Source organism: Callithrix jacchus, chromosome 15 (genome assembly GCF_049354715.1).
Source record: "Callithrix jacchus isolate 240 chromosome 15, calJac240_pri, whole genome shotgun sequence".
Lineage (NCBI taxonomy): Eukaryota > Metazoa > Chordata > Mammalia > Primates > Cebidae > Callithrix > Callithrix jacchus.
This window is the reverse complement of record NC_133516.1, coordinates 91,940,118-91,955,577: the sequence shown is the minus strand read 5'-3', so window position 1 is coordinate 91,955,577 and position 15,460 is coordinate 91,940,118. Positions and strand designations below refer to the sequence as shown.

At 38.6% G+C, this 15,460-nt stretch overlaps 1 protein-coding gene across 34 annotated transcripts in view; it reads left to right on the top strand.

Annotated features, from left to right (window-relative positions):
- Positions 1-15,460, top strand: part of ABI3BP (ABI family member 3 binding protein) — a 263,790-nt gene that overhangs the window by 223,890 nt on the left and 24,440 nt on the right. For all 34 annotated transcript variants that reach the window (XM_035274239.3, XM_054246102.2, XM_078352229.1 and 31 more), the window contains 6 exons: positions 501-578; positions 2,263-2,355; positions 5,139-5,267; positions 5,791-5,859; positions 10,151-10,360; positions 13,869-13,977. In XM_035274239.3, coding sequence (XP_035130130.3) covers positions 501-578; positions 2,263-2,355; positions 5,139-5,267; positions 5,791-5,859; positions 10,151-10,360; positions 13,869-13,977 — 688 coding nt within the window. The remainder of the gene's footprint in view (positions 1-500; positions 579-2,262; positions 2,356-5,138; positions 5,268-5,790; positions 5,860-10,150; positions 10,361-13,868; positions 13,978-15,460) is intronic.

The window sequence follows — 15,460 nt, the reverse complement described above, 5'->3', positions numbered from 1 at the left end:
ATATCACCCAGGAAGGCACCGAGGATGAGTTTCATGGAAGATCTGGACAAAACTGCAATTTACAATGAAATGCTAATTCTGCAGAGAAAACATCACAACTAATTTTGATACTAGTTGTGATGTTTTCTCTGCAGAATTAGCATTTCATTTTAATGGGCTTCTATCTGGCTATAGAAACATATCTAAATCTATAAAATACATAGATATTTTTATAGATATAGATATATATAGACATTTTCTATATTTTTATAATATATATATTTATATAGATATAGATATTTTCTATAATATCTATATACCTATAAAAATATCTATAAAAACTAAACTCTAGTTTGATATTTTTCTATAGCCAGATAGTAGAAGCCCATTAAAATGTTCTGGCATAAAAACACCAATGCTCCTGCTCTACAAAGAATGTACATTATTACTGACAACTCTACCAAGTTTCCATGGGACATTTTTGCTATCTGATTATTCCCTTTCATTATCTCTGCTCACAGGGATGAAGCAAGCACCCAAGCCATCAGGTGCTGTTAGAAATGTATCAGTGGACTCTACCCACCCCACTAAGAAGCCCGGTAAGGAATAAGATGCTGACTTTTATGATGGCTCAGCTCTGAAATTTGGATGGTAACTGCAGTGTCATTTCTTGTGGCAAAAACAGCAGCATCCACACATACCCCAAACTATCAGAACCATGCACACAGTGCATGGGTATTGCCAGGAAAACATTTGGAATACTGTCTTTTGAGGAACTAAAAGTGCTCTGCACACAAATTAAATATTAATAGAAACTTATAAAGTTTTGCTCTTGTGTAATTTATTACAATATACTTTTCCCTGAGATGACTTTTGTTCGTGATTTAAGAGTATGCTCTATGTAATAGGCCAAAAGTATGAATCTGGTGACTCGGAATACCTTTGCACTGAATAAGGTTTTATTAATGTCAGCCTCCAGTACACCCCCGAGCACACGAACACACACACACTGAGAGAGAGAGAGAGAGAGAGTGTGTGTGTCTTTCTCTTACTAGTAAACGAGGCATTTTCCTGGATTGACAATTTTTCTGGAAGATTTTAAAACCAACATATATTATGCCAAAAAAGACATAAATTTTTAAACTATAGCACAAGACTTAAAATGAGGGTTAAGCTGGACTTCTCCAGGTGTCTTTGACCTTGCCAACCTTTCTGCAAATTATAAAAAGGTTACTGTTTACCCCACTCTTTAGGCAGACAATGAAAAAACCATGCCCTTCCTCTGGGCTGGCAGCCTCACATGAGAACTCATAAGTGGGTGAACAGAGCAAGTGCTAAACTTTGTCTCCCACTTACACCTCCCAGGCCAAGTGTCTTTGTGTGACACACAACTCTCACAACTGGCCACAGTGCGCCTGCTCCCCACAGGTACAGGTTTGTTGTTTCAGCCATCAGAGTTACCTTGATGTAGTCTTTGAGAAGTTCTAAAGGTTTTTGTTTAATTATAATTACATAATAGAGCTGAGAATGGGGTAAAACATCCACAAAAGGAGAAATTTTATGCTTTAACAATTTAAAACTAAAATGGCATAAGAAATTGAGACTTAAAATAAAAAGCAACTGGGGATAATGCAGTTCAGAAGTGCTACTGTTAAGTCTATATGGAAATTGAAAGATGTTAAATTCTATATGTATATACAGCCTTTCAAAAAGTAGATACACCTATCTACAGTCATCTCTTGGTATCCATGGGGGATTGGTTCCACTCACATACTAAAATCTGAGGATGCTCAAATCCCTTATATAAAATGATACAGTATTTGCGTATAACCCATGCACATCTTCCCATAAGCTTTAAATCATCCCTGGATTATTTATAATACCTAATGCAATATAAATACTTGTTATTATACTGTATTTTGTGTTTTGCTGTTGTTGTACTGTTATTTTTATTGTGCTTTTAAAAAAATTTTCTAACCACAGTTGTTTGGATTAACTGATGGGAAACCCAAAGATATGAAGGGCCCAACTATATATTTGTGTATAACAAGGACATGTTTTCTATATGCTGAAGTGCTTTGTTGTCCATGGGTGCATTACCAACATTAACTTAAAGGAATAACAGAATATTTGTGTGCACTTTTCTATAGAATCTGTTCGCTGTCATCCAACTGCTAATTACCAAACATCATTTTTCATTTTTAAAAACCCTGTGGGTTTTTTTTGATAGTGAATATTTATGATGGCTTTATCTAAAATGCAATCTCTTATCCACAATCCCAGGGGCTCGCCGCCCACCCTTGCCACCCAGACCTACTCCCCCACGAAGAAAACCTTTACCACCAAATAACGTCACTGGAAAGCCGGGAGGTTCAGGTACGTTAGCCATGTACCTTCCTTCTCCTGCCATGACTTCAGTTTTACTAGCCAACATAAGCTCTTCTTGGCATGCTGGCAACAGGCACGCCATTGATGTGTGTGACACGTTTGTGTTGGTCCCGAAGACTAGACACTGTAAATGACAGCTTTCAGGACTTAGAAGCTGACTCTTGGACTGAAAGAAGGAAACCATCCCTCTGCCTCTAGGCAGGTTTGTTTCTTAGATGTCTGAGTGCTTGGAGCCTAGGTCGAAGCTGACTCAGACCCTTCAACAAATAGATTATTTTGGACAAGATGCTGTACGTTGCCAAGGCCCCAGGAATAACAGATGTGGTGACTTGTCATTGACTTATCATTCTGTCTCCTGAAATAAAATCCTATGTGTCTCACTGAAAGCTCTCCTATAGAAGAGCCCTCATGCCAATCCTGGTATTATGGTGCTCAGGGAAAGATTTGGGACAAAAATATTCAGGGTGACTGAAAGGCCTAGCCTGTGCAACAAGACAGGAATGTTTTGGAGGCAGGCTTTCTCTTACCTCCATGCCTGGGCACACACGTTGCTCCTCCCTATAGAATGACCCCTCCCAGGCTTGGGACACTCAGACTTCATCCTTTTCTTTAAAATCCTTCCCTAACTTCCCAAGGTAGTCTCAGCGCTACTGTTTCTCTGTTCTTGTCCTTGACATACACCTCCGTTAGAGCAAAGAGAAAATCGTTTCAGACCTGTTTGTTTGCATACTTCTCTCCCTCTACTAGACTGTGAGCTCTGTGATGACAAAATCCTTGGTATATTCTCTCTGAATTCCCAGAAACAAATCAAGTGCTTAGTACATAGAGAATATTTGATAAGTAATAACAAAGCAAATAAATGAATGAAAAAATTGACCCAGTTCAGAGGGAAGCTTTACCTCATATTCAAGGCCCTTCACCCAGGACCTGCCAGCAAATCCCAGCATGTTCCCCATCTTTCCTCCCTCTCTCCAAACCACTACTTCCTAAGTATCTTGTAGGTGGAATCAGGATAAAAGCATTAAAACAGCTGTGAACAACGAAACTGATGAAGACTGATGTGAAAGGGAGAGTGGATGTCACTCTTTTCACAGGATGAAAGGAGGATATTGTGATGGAGCTTAAAGGATGTCCCTTGTGCACAGTGAACTCTAGGCCATTTCCCCATGCGCTGAAGGAGAAAGCAGCCTCCTCTCCATGCCTCCGGGGCCTTTCTGAGTCAAGGTTCAGTGACATGGCCTTGCTAGGAGACTGGACTTCCTAGTAAGCTGGGGCATTTCTTGTATTGTAACCTGGGGCAGCTATGACTTGAGCTCCAGCAGCTTACAGATCAGACTGGATGAGCCACAGGCTGATGCCTGAGTATGCCACCTGGGGGCCCCTCTATGGCAATGCTGTGAGGCTGTGTGCCTTCAGAAGTTTGGTGGCCTTGGTGCCTGCCATATAAACCTTTGTTCTCTCCAGTCAGTAAATGTAGCTTTGGTACAGTCCACCCAGCCTGAAGAAGAACTATAAACATATTCCACTTCGGAGATGAACCCTAGTCCTTGCTCTCCACCCCTCACCCTTTACTATTCACCTCTAACTCAAGGGAAATGGCTGTACTGAGGAGCCAGAGAGGAGTTGAGGACTCTGGTACAGATTTGGCCTGATTAGCATCACAGAAAGGGCATCTTGAATTCCAGCCCCATGTCCTGGAGTCCTCTGAGGCTCTCCCACATATGCCTGTGAGCAGAGTCTGGGACTGCCATGTGGCATCTGCCACTTGCCCTCAATCTCCAGATCTACCCAGGCTTTGCTACACCAGCATTTCCCGTTGGCTCTGCCAACTCTGAAAAGCCCTTGTGGATTGCATTGCAACTCCCCTTGGGTTTCGCTAGCCCTCTTATTCTGGCCCACACCCTCTAGGGTCAGGAACATGCATCCCTGGAAGCCAGGCCAGAGGCCCATCTTACTACTCAGCAGTGATTCCAAGCTGGGCCATAGTCCCTGGGCTAGGCTTGTATCCCTTGACTCTGTATTGCCCAAGAGTGACTCCTCCCAGGTGGAACATGAAATTCAATCCAGTCTCCTGTCACTCTCTAAACACCAGCCCTGCTGGACCTTGGGATGGATCCAGTTTTAAGTGTTTTAAGAGTGGAGGAGCCACTGTTGAATGTAATAGTCAGGGTAGCACCTTACTGACCACCGGGACAGAATCATGGATGTTAACCCTGGGAATCTTTCTTCCTTCTTCTCTAGCCCTCTTTCGTGCCTGCCACTGAGTCTCCCTGACAGCTCTCATGTTCACCCCTTCCATCCAGTTCCACTGCTTTCGCTTGTTCACCTTCCCTTCTCTCGCCTACACGACTGCCTCAGTCCCTAAAAATAACATCAAAATCCCTGGTATTCAGCTTCTTTCATGATCCTCCCTTCCTTGCCCCTCCACTCTCAGCTTTTACTGTACCCCTTCAAGTTACCTGTTTAGGCATTTCTCTGCCCCTCCAACCCAGCAACCCTCTGTCTTTCCTCATAAACATAACCACTCCGTCTTCCTACACACCCCTTCTGTGATGTTATCCATTACTTTTTCATAATATCTATAATGCTTTGACATACTTGGCTCATACATCTATCTCCATCAAGCATCAGGTTTTGTTTCCTCTCCAAGGCTGGCCTATAGTGCCAAGCCACATGGTTAGTGCTTGAAAACATTTACTGAATAAATAAATGATTATAGGAAGTTTGGCAGTGTTCCTATAAAGCTTGACTACTTTGGCTCTACATTACAGGAATCACTTCATCAGGCCCAATAACTATACCACCCCTGAGGTTGACAGTCAGACCTACCGGAACTCCCTGGGACAGAATAGCAACAGATATAAAGCAACCAACAGTTCCTGCCTCCGAAGAAGAACTGGGTTCGTATGGCAGTCAGTTCTCACTGGATGCTTTGCTGTGAGGTGCAAAATATTTTAACTGGTGGTGGGGACGGGGGAGTCTCAGTTTGGGGTCTTCTATTTTACTCCATTTTATGATTAATATGGTTCTTTTGATTTTAAAACTACACTTGTTTTCAATACTTCCTTATAGAGTATTATCCTTCCCTTAGCAGACATAGAAGAAACTGCCTAACTTTGATTCGTAAAGATCTAGACTACTAATGCTACTACTAAATCATGTCATGACCAACTACACATATCTTAATTTATCAGTACATATTAACCACTTGGTTATAATTTTTAATTCATTACTCACACTATAGAACACATCGCAGCAGGACACAGCTAAAGGCCTTATATTGTAGATGAATATGTATAATTTTTAAAAATCAAAACTGCAAGCCGTTTACAAGAAGAAATATTATCTTTAATGTACAGCTTTTCCTTGTATTGTGAAGTTTTTTATCTTTTGCCAAAATTATTCATTATCTTCCATTCTCAGAAAATATAACTGACTTTAGCTCAAGCCCGACAAGAGAAACTGATCCTCTTGGGAAGCCCAGATTCAAAGGTATGTATGATTGGCTGTGAATCTCACATTTGACAAGGCTATTTTTGGTAAGTGTATCAGTCAGTTATTGCTGTGTAACAAACCACAAATCTTAGTAGCCTACTATAATACTAAGGATTTATTTTTCATGTGTCTGCAAATCAACTGGCTGACAGCTGATCTAAGATGTGTTTAGCTTAGTGGTTCCGCTTGTAGCAGCAGGTTCAGCTGGGCCTCTTGTAGGTTGGACTCAGGTCCACTCCACATGTGTTTACTCTGATGCCCAGGATGATGAATAACCAACAGTGACCCAGGAGAAGCCATTTTCATGACAATGCAAAATCAAGAAAGCGGTGTCCAAATGCAAAACCACATTTAAAGCTCCTTTTTGCGTCATACTTATCAGTATCTATTGGCCAAAAAATGTCACATAGCCAAGTTCAGATCAAGGACTGGGGAAGAATACTCCTCCTATGGACATAAAGAATAGTTTTGAACAACAATCTGCCACAGTAGGAGAGAGATAATATGATATAGAGCCCAGTATTTGCATTTGTAGTTTTTTTCTGAAATGTAACATTTGATGAATTTTAACATGTGTATACACCCATGAGACCATCATCACAGTCAAGATAATTAACACATACATAAATTCCAAAAGTTTCATCATGTATCTTTGCAATCCCTTTCTCTTTTCCCTCCCACTCAACCCCCAGTTCTTAGGTGACAACAGGCCTGCCATACTACAGATTAGTATGTACTTTATGAAATTTTATATAAATGAAAACATACAGTATGAACTCTTGTTGTTGTCAAGCTTCTTTTATCAGCATAAATATTTGGAGATTCGTCTGTGTTGCTGCATATGTATCAATAGTCCATTCCTTTTTATTGCTGGCTAGTATTATATGAATATTCAATAATTTGCTTCTTTAGTAAACTTGTTTGTGGCATTGCTATTTTTTTTTACATTACTGATAAAGGTGTTATGACCATTCACGTACATGTCTTTGTAAAGACGTGTGCTTTCACTCCTTTGGACAAATACCTAGGAGGGAGGTGGTTAAGTGACATAGGAATGTGTATGTAACGTTTTAAGAGACTGTTTTCCAAAGTAGTTGTACTGTTTTACCTTTCTGTCAGCAGAGATGAGAGTTCTAGTGCCTCCAAATGCTCACCAACATTTGGTATGGTCAGTCTTTTTTATTTTAGCCATTTAAATAGGTGCATAATGGTATCTGATTATGGTTTTAATTTGCAACCACCTAATGATTAATGACATTGAATGTCTTATGTGCTTATTTGCCATCTATATATCTTTTTAGCTATTTCCAATTTTTTGGCCCATTTTAAAAAATGGAGTTGCTTGTTTACTTAATGTTGAATTTTGATAATCTGTATTTTCTGGATACAAGAGCTTTTTTAAATACAAACTTTGAAAATATTATATTTGAAAATATGTGTGTCTTCTAATTTAATGAAGCTCAGTATATCAATTTTAATAGAATTCACTTTCTTTAATAAGTATAGAGCTATTCAGATTCGTTTATTTTTTTTTGGTGGTTGGGCAGGTTGGAATTTCACTCAGTTGCCGAGGTTGGAGTGCAGTGGTGCAATCTTGACTCACTGCAACCTCCGCCTCCTGGGTTCAAGTGATTCTCCTGCCTCAGCCTCCCAAGCAGTTGAGACTACAGGTGCCTGACACCATGCCTAGCCTGTCTTTTTGTATTTTTAGTAGAGACAGGGTTTCACCATGTTGGCCAGGCTGATCTCAAACTCCTGACCATCATTGATCCACCAGCCTCAGCCTCCCAAAGTGCTGAGATTCCAGGCATGAGCCACCATGCCCAGCCTGCATTTTATTTTGGGTATGTCGAACCTTTTATTTAATATGGCTCCTGACTGGTATGTTTAAATCTTCATCTTGCTATTTGCTTTCTATTTTACCCATGTGTTATCCGTTCCTTTTTTCCTGCTTGTCAGTCTTCTTTTGGGTTGAGTATGTTACAATTTCATTTCATCTTTTTTGTTGTCTTACTAGCTGTAACTTTACTTTACTTCTTTTTTTGTTTTTTAATTTTTTATTGGATTTTAGGTTTTGGGGTATATGAGCAGAGCATGCAAGACAGTTGCGTAGGTACACACATGGCAGTGTGCTTTGCTCTTCTTCTCCCCTTCACCCACATTTGGCATTTCTCCCCAGGCTATCCCTCCCCACCTCCCCCTCCCACTGGCCCTCCCCTTTTCCCCACAATAGACCCCAGTGTTTAGTACTCCCCTTTCTGTGTCCATGTGTTCTCATTTTTCATCACCCGCCTATGAGTGAGAATATGCGGTGTTTCATTTTCTGTTCTTGTGTCAGTTTGCTGAGGATGATGTTCTCCAGATTCATCCATATCCCTACAAACGACACAAACTCATCATTTCTGATTGCTGCATAATATTCCATGGTGTATATGTGCCACATTTTTCCAATCCAGTCTATTATCAATGGGCATTTGGGTTGATTCCAGGTCTTTGCTATTGTAAACAGTGCTGCAATGAACATTCGTGTACATGTGTCCTTATAGTAGAATGATTTATAGTCTTTTGGATATATACCCAGTAATGGGATTGCTGGGTCAAATGGAATTTCTATTTCTAAGGCCTTGAGGAATCGCCACACTGTCTTCCACAATGGTTGAACTACTTTACTTCTTAATGGTTGCTTTGGGGTTTATAGTATGTATCTTTAATTTATCACAATCTGATTCCAGTGATAATGTACAACTTCACATATAAGAATCTCACACTAGCATAGCTTTACTCCCCTCTTGGCCTTTGAACTATTATTGTCATACATTGTACTTTTACATGTTATATACATTACAGTAAGGTGTTTTTATGTTGAAACAGTAACCTATCTTTTAGAAATAGTAAGAAAAATATTGTGTATGTTACCTATGCATTTACTGTCACTGTGTTTTTCATCCCTTTGGTGGCTCCATATTTCTGTCAGCATCATTTCCTTCCCATCTGAAAGACTTCCTTTAATATTTCTTTTAGTGTGGGTCTGCTGGTAAATAAAGTCTTAAAGGTTTTGTATGTCTAGAAAAAGCATTTTGCTTTTAAGATATTTTCACTAGTTGTTAAATTCTAAATGATGTCTTTTTTTCAACACTTGAAGGTGCTGTCCCAATGCCTCTTACTTGCATTCTGTCTAGTAAGAAGTCTGCCACAATCCTGTCTTTGCTGTTCTGTATAAAACACGTCCTTCTTTTGTCTGCCTCCTTTAAGGACTTTCTCTTTATCACTAGTTTTGGGAAACTTGATTATGATTGGCAGAGTTTTCTACATTTTTGTTGCTCCTAGGTATCTTTGAGCTTTTTGGATATATGGGTTTAAAACTCTGGTATTTGGAAGATTTGGGATCATTATTTCTTAAATTATTTTTTCTGCCCACCCCTTCTTTACCTCAGGTACTCCAATGAGTACATGAGACCACCAGAAATTGTCCTACATCTCAGTGATGATCATTGCTTTTCATCTGTATCTTCTCTCCCTCTTTTTGGATAGTTTTTATTGCTATGTCTTCGAGTTCACTAATCATTTATTCTGCAGTATCCTCTAGGTATTAATTCTGTCCCATGTATTTCGCATCTTCTATCTTGTAGCTTTCATCTCCAGAAATTTGATTTGGGTCTTTTTAAATATCATACATGTCTTTACTAACTTTTTGAACATGTGGATTATAGCAATAACTATAATTCTTCTCTGATTATTCTAACATCTATGCAAGTTCTACGTTGGTTTCAAATGATTTTTTTCCTTCTCATTATAGATAAGATTTTCCTATGAATTACACCTGTTAGGTGCGGAATTTTTTTTTTTTAATTCCTAGAATATTCTTGAGTTTTGTTCTGGGATACAATAAAATGCTGGAAGTTACTTGATTCTTTTGAGTCTGGTTTTTAAAATTTATTGGGTGGGACCAAAACTGTGTTTAGTATAGAGCTAATTATTTCCCACTACTGAGGGAAGACCCAGTGCCCCATAAATTATGAGTTTAAACCATGATTAGGGAGATTAAATTACTTTCAGATATTAGCATAAGCTAAACCTCTTTAGTAAGTAAACCAACACCATCCTATATCATGTGTCTCAGAGGCAAGATTTTGAATTTTTCTAATTTGAACCATCTACATCATGACTTTCAACCAAGTGCTTATAATATGGGAATAAATGTCCTCAAATTAATCGTATTTATGAGCTCACTTTCATCTTCTTCACAAGTTTCAAAAATGTTAAAGGTGAAAGGTCCTCTCTCTCTTAGGTCCTCATGTGCGATACATCCAAAAGCCTGACAGCAGTCCCTGCTCCATTACTGACTCCGTCAAACGGTTCCCCAAAGAGGAGGCCACAGAAGGGAATGCCACCAGCCCACCACAGAACCCACCCACCAACCTCACTGTAGTCACCGTGGAAGGGTGCCCCTCATTTGTCATCTTGGACTGGGAAAAGCCATTAAATGACACTGTCACTGGTAAGATCATGGCATGAGGACTGTTGTGGTGGGAAGCTTTGATAACAGGATACCCTGGGAGTTGGGTACCCTGGGTCAGTGGTGACATGTGAAGCATATCTGGGGAGGAGCCAGAACTAGCAGTTTTGCTGTCTTGAAGGCACATTATTATCAACAGTGTAATAGGATGAGAAAAGATCCTCTTTGTCCTCATTACGGGTTCCGTATTAATTTAGTAGATCTCTTCAAGCTGCATTCTTTCCATTTCCTCTCAAAACCCTTTTTCACACCATAAAGAAGAAGCTAGTCTTTCATCACCAAGAAAATTACAGAAAACATATGCGTTGCCATTGCACAGATTAATATTAAACTAATTTTTCTTTCAGCAACCCAACTTCTAATTGACCTAGAACTTTCTAGCAGGCTAAAGGTGACTTCAACTGACTTAGGATAAATAAAAACAAAAATTCTATTCCTGATTAGTTTACTGCTCATCTTAAGAAATTTTGATTCTGTTACCACCCACCAGTTCCTCTAAAAATGATTGTGAAAAATAGGAAACCCTGAGGCACTCTTTGAATTTGTTATACAACAGTTTGATTCTCTGTAACAAAGACGATAGTCAAACCAGAGGAGGGAGAAACAAGACTAGCAAGCTACAGCAGGTAGAGGACACAGCAAGTAGCATGGTAGGTGAACTCCTGTCACCTGTCACTTGAATGGTTTTACAAAAAGGGAATGATATATGATAGAGTAAACTATATTCCTCCCCAAGTTGGCTTCTTTCTTTGAGCCGATGGGCACATATTCACCTCTAGTGAAGACATCTGAGTTCAGTTGCTTCTGCATGTCCCTTCTATACTGAAGTAGAGAAAAGCACACCCAAAAAATTGGCCATAGCCTGGATCCTTGAGCAACTTAAAGTTGTTAGTTATAAGCATCATACATAGTCTGATAGTCCAAGAGGATGCTGACATAGATTTCAATCCCAGATGAGCTTTACATTACATATGCAATTTGTGTATACAATTAGCCTGTTTGAGCCTTAGTTTCCTTAGGTGTAATAATAATAATCCTCATTGTTATCAACTTATCCTGAGGAGAAAATTAAATAAGATATTTGAATGTGCAGCATAAACTAGAAATTGTTACATTACTGTTTATTAGTAGGAGCAATTTTTGTAATGTTGGTGGATTTATGAAAAGGCATTAGCACTTGAAAGCATTAAAAATGGAAAAGATATATTTATAAAGCACAAAACAAATGGATATTCAAAAGCTAGAATTCTGAAATTCTAAATGTCTTTTTAATTAGGAAGGAAGCTTCTAGATCCATTTTGAAAATTCTGATCCTCCAGAAAAAAAAAATTATTAAATAAGCTTTTAAAACTTGAGCCAAATGGAAATCAGAGAAGACAGGCAATAGATGTTTCAACTACTAAAAGGCAGGGTTCATATTAAGAAGAATGTCATACGTTGATGAGAAGTGTCCGAAGCCAAAGGTGCTTTTTGAAGGTGATTGCTTTGGTGCATAACCAACTGGAGTATCATGTAAATTGTTCTTTTGGTGATTTAGCAGCACAGGAACCTTTCCTATTGAAGTCTTAAAATTTTTGTAGTCACATTTTCAAACTACAACTCCAGGATGATAAATAATAATAGAAGTGGCATAATAATAGATACCACCCATTGAACAAAATACATGCAAAATACTATCGGGCACTTTCTATCTGTTCCTAATTTAATCCCCACAAGCAGCACTATAAAGAGATATTAACATTGTACAGATGGGAAGACTGAGACGAAGTTCAAGACAAGTGGCTTGATTTGCTGTTTCCATTAAGCCATGTGGTTTCCTTTTCTTTTTAAATCAATTTTACTTGCATTTTAAGTCCTTCCATCTTCTAACAAATATCCCTTCATGGCTGAGGAAAAAATATAAAATGGACAGATTTTAATTCAGAATTCTCTTTCTTCCCCTTTCTCTTTCCATTCTGTTAGGAGAGCCAGCTGAGTGATAGTTTGGGATCAGAAAGTCTCAGTGACAGTACTAAATAACAGTCCTCAGTCCTTCAATGGCTGCACTGATTGTATCCAGAAACCATGGTCACTGTCTTCCAGTTGAATTTTTAACTTTTGGAAGAATGGTCGTACAAAATTGTTCAGAAAAAATCATCCTCCTCTTGGGGTTTTCTTAAATATATTATTACAAATCCTCCTAAGGCTGGGCACAGTAATTCTGTACACAGTAAGGCTGTAATCCTAACACTTTGAGAAGCTGAGGTGGGCAGATCGCTTGAGCTCAGGAGTTCAAGACCAGCCTGGGCAACATGGCAAATCCCTGTCTCTACAAAAAAATTCGCTGGTTGTGGTGGTGCGCTACTCAGGAGGCTGAGGTGGGAAGCTAGCGTGACCCCGGGAGGTGAGGGTTGCAGTGAGCTGAGACCCTATCTCAAAAATAAATAAATAAATGAAATAAAAATCCCCAAATATAAATTGATGATTTGGGGTCTACCTGGGTTATTCTCATTTTTTATTTTATTTTATTTCCAATAGTCATCTCATGCCATTGGGCTCAGTGCTAACAGCAGAAAGCCCTAATATAACTTGCTAGATCTTTGGCAGCCTTTTCACCTATCTGATGCCCAGTACCTGCATATTTCTTCTTATTAATGGAGCTGATTTTTAGTAGGATTTTTTTGTTTCTTTTTAGTCCTCTGTATCGTCTCATCACATGCATTAAACTAAGTCTCAAATGAGAGCAGGGAAAACCAATTAACAAATGTGTAAATTGCATTGCCTTATTCTAAATTTCTTTCCCTTTTGATGAGCCCTGCAAGTTTATAGAAATGTGCCTTTAAGTGAAATTTAGGCAGACTTCTATGCAGACTTTAAGCACATTATTTTGTTTTTTAATGCAAGGAAAATAAGCAAGCATATGTAGGCAGTGGGTACAAAAACCCACTACTTCTATAGTTCAAAATAGTGAACTATAGAAAAGTATCGTTTATTACTTGGTTAACAGTTATTTGCTGCTGTGATACTCAACTCAAAGAAGTTTTCTGCAGCAATACCCTGTATCTGGTAGCCTGTACACCAACGATATTGCAAACCCTGCGGAGCAGAGAACACGTCTGCTCAGGCACCACGCCTCATACGGTGCTTTTCCAAAATGGGGCTTCGCGGCATGGGTGGGCTATCTATCTGACTCACCTAACAAAATCAGAGGCTGTGTATCCAGAGAAGCCACCGGCATGGCATGGGGCTTCACCAGGTACTAGGCTTTCCTTTGCCTCTGGTAAAAGAAATGCAGAAATGGTTAATGAGCAAATCCCCAAATGCTTCTGGAACCTTCATCTGCTGACCATTCCCTATAGAAATGGCCAATGTGTAAGATCAGTATGTCTCTAGAACTTCAGTCTCAACTGCTCACTTTGTGTGAGTGACTTTTTTATGCTATTAGCTTCAGGAGTGATTAAATCAGCCAAGAGATAAAGACAATTATCTGTTGGCTTTTTTCACTTTACAGAATACGAAGTTATATCCAGAGAAAATGGGTCATTCAGTGGGAAGAACAAGTCCATTCAAATTACAAATCAGACCTTTTCCACAGTAGAAAATCTGAAACCAAACACAAGGTAAGCCACCAGTGCTATTCCAGGTAAATTCTGAGAGTGCAAAAGTTATAACCATGACAAAGGAAAGAAGTGATATCATCTCTGTCTTCAGGGAGGCTCTCGCTTCCACTGCACTCTTGGGTTTTCTGTATATAGCACAGGATACCTCTGGAGTCATGTTTTGCAAATATTTGCATTATTGGTGGGTTTAAAGGAGCTGACAAGATTATCTTGTTAATAGTATGGCATCTTTAAAAATTTTGATAACAAACGTTGATGTTAACTAGACATTAGAGGAAAAAAGTCTGTCGAACAGTGACAACTGGACTGTGTATGATGTAAACTAGATTTGAAGCACCAAAAAATTAAAATGTTATGCTTGATGGTAAGTCTTATGCCAAAATATAGGTAAAGTTTTTAGTAAGTTAATACTTAAAATAACTACAGACTAGTCTCAGACACAGCAATTCTTTGCTTTGGAACCTTTCATCATGGATAAAATGAAATAGAGCTGTGACAAGAGTTACGTATCTTTAACATTGTTACATGATAACTTTTCTAAGTATCCCTATTAATTACGCATTGATACCAGATTGTTCATATTGCTGTACAGTTTTGTGGTTTTTTTCAGTGTAAAATATCCAACATTTTATTACTTCATTTTATTATTGAAAGAAAAATTAGGGTCTTAGACATTTCTAGAAACGTAGTCGGGAAGCTCCAAGTTTTCTTTTCTTCATAATGTTCACATTGTTATCAGTTGATTGAATTGAATTGGCTATTGATAGTGACACTCAAAAGAGCCTATCTTGGCTCTGACAGTAGGAAGACTCTTCTAATCTTCTGTAGAAAACAAAGCACCATCTAATTCATTACAGGCAGTTCACTGTGTATAAACTAGTCCGATACTGCAAAAAGAACACTTCTTTCACAAGCATGGAGTTTTTCTATTGTGAGGTAAAAGTTCTCTATTGTAAGATATATTTTACAACTGCTGATTTCTTAAAAGATTTTTAGCCAAAATAAGCATATGTCAGTAAAAGCCCATTTAATCTTGGTTCTGTTTCTTCAGTATTTCCTTGGATTGAGAGGGGGAGAAAGCCTGTTTTTATGACAATATATTTGAGGAATGAGTAAAAGAAAAGATCACTTAATTTTGACTTTTTAATAGGTGAATTTGTGCTTATGAAACTTGGTTTTTCTCTTTAGTTTTCTTCTTTTTATTCCACTTAATAAAAAATGACTCATAAAGTACAATATAGTCATTGAAAGGCACCCAGTTTCTAAATGTTTATTGTGTTTTTTTTCTGAATTGGACTGTCCTCGGATCTTCTCACAGTGCACCTACTAGCTCATGACCTGAATGTTGAATACATTTATTCAAGTATCATTTTAAACCCAATTTGTTTGGAAAAGCTTTGCATTTCCATTCAGCTAATAGTCATTAAGTGTGGCTACACACATGAATAAACATGGTGGCTGCCCTTGAACTCAAGGCTGGAGG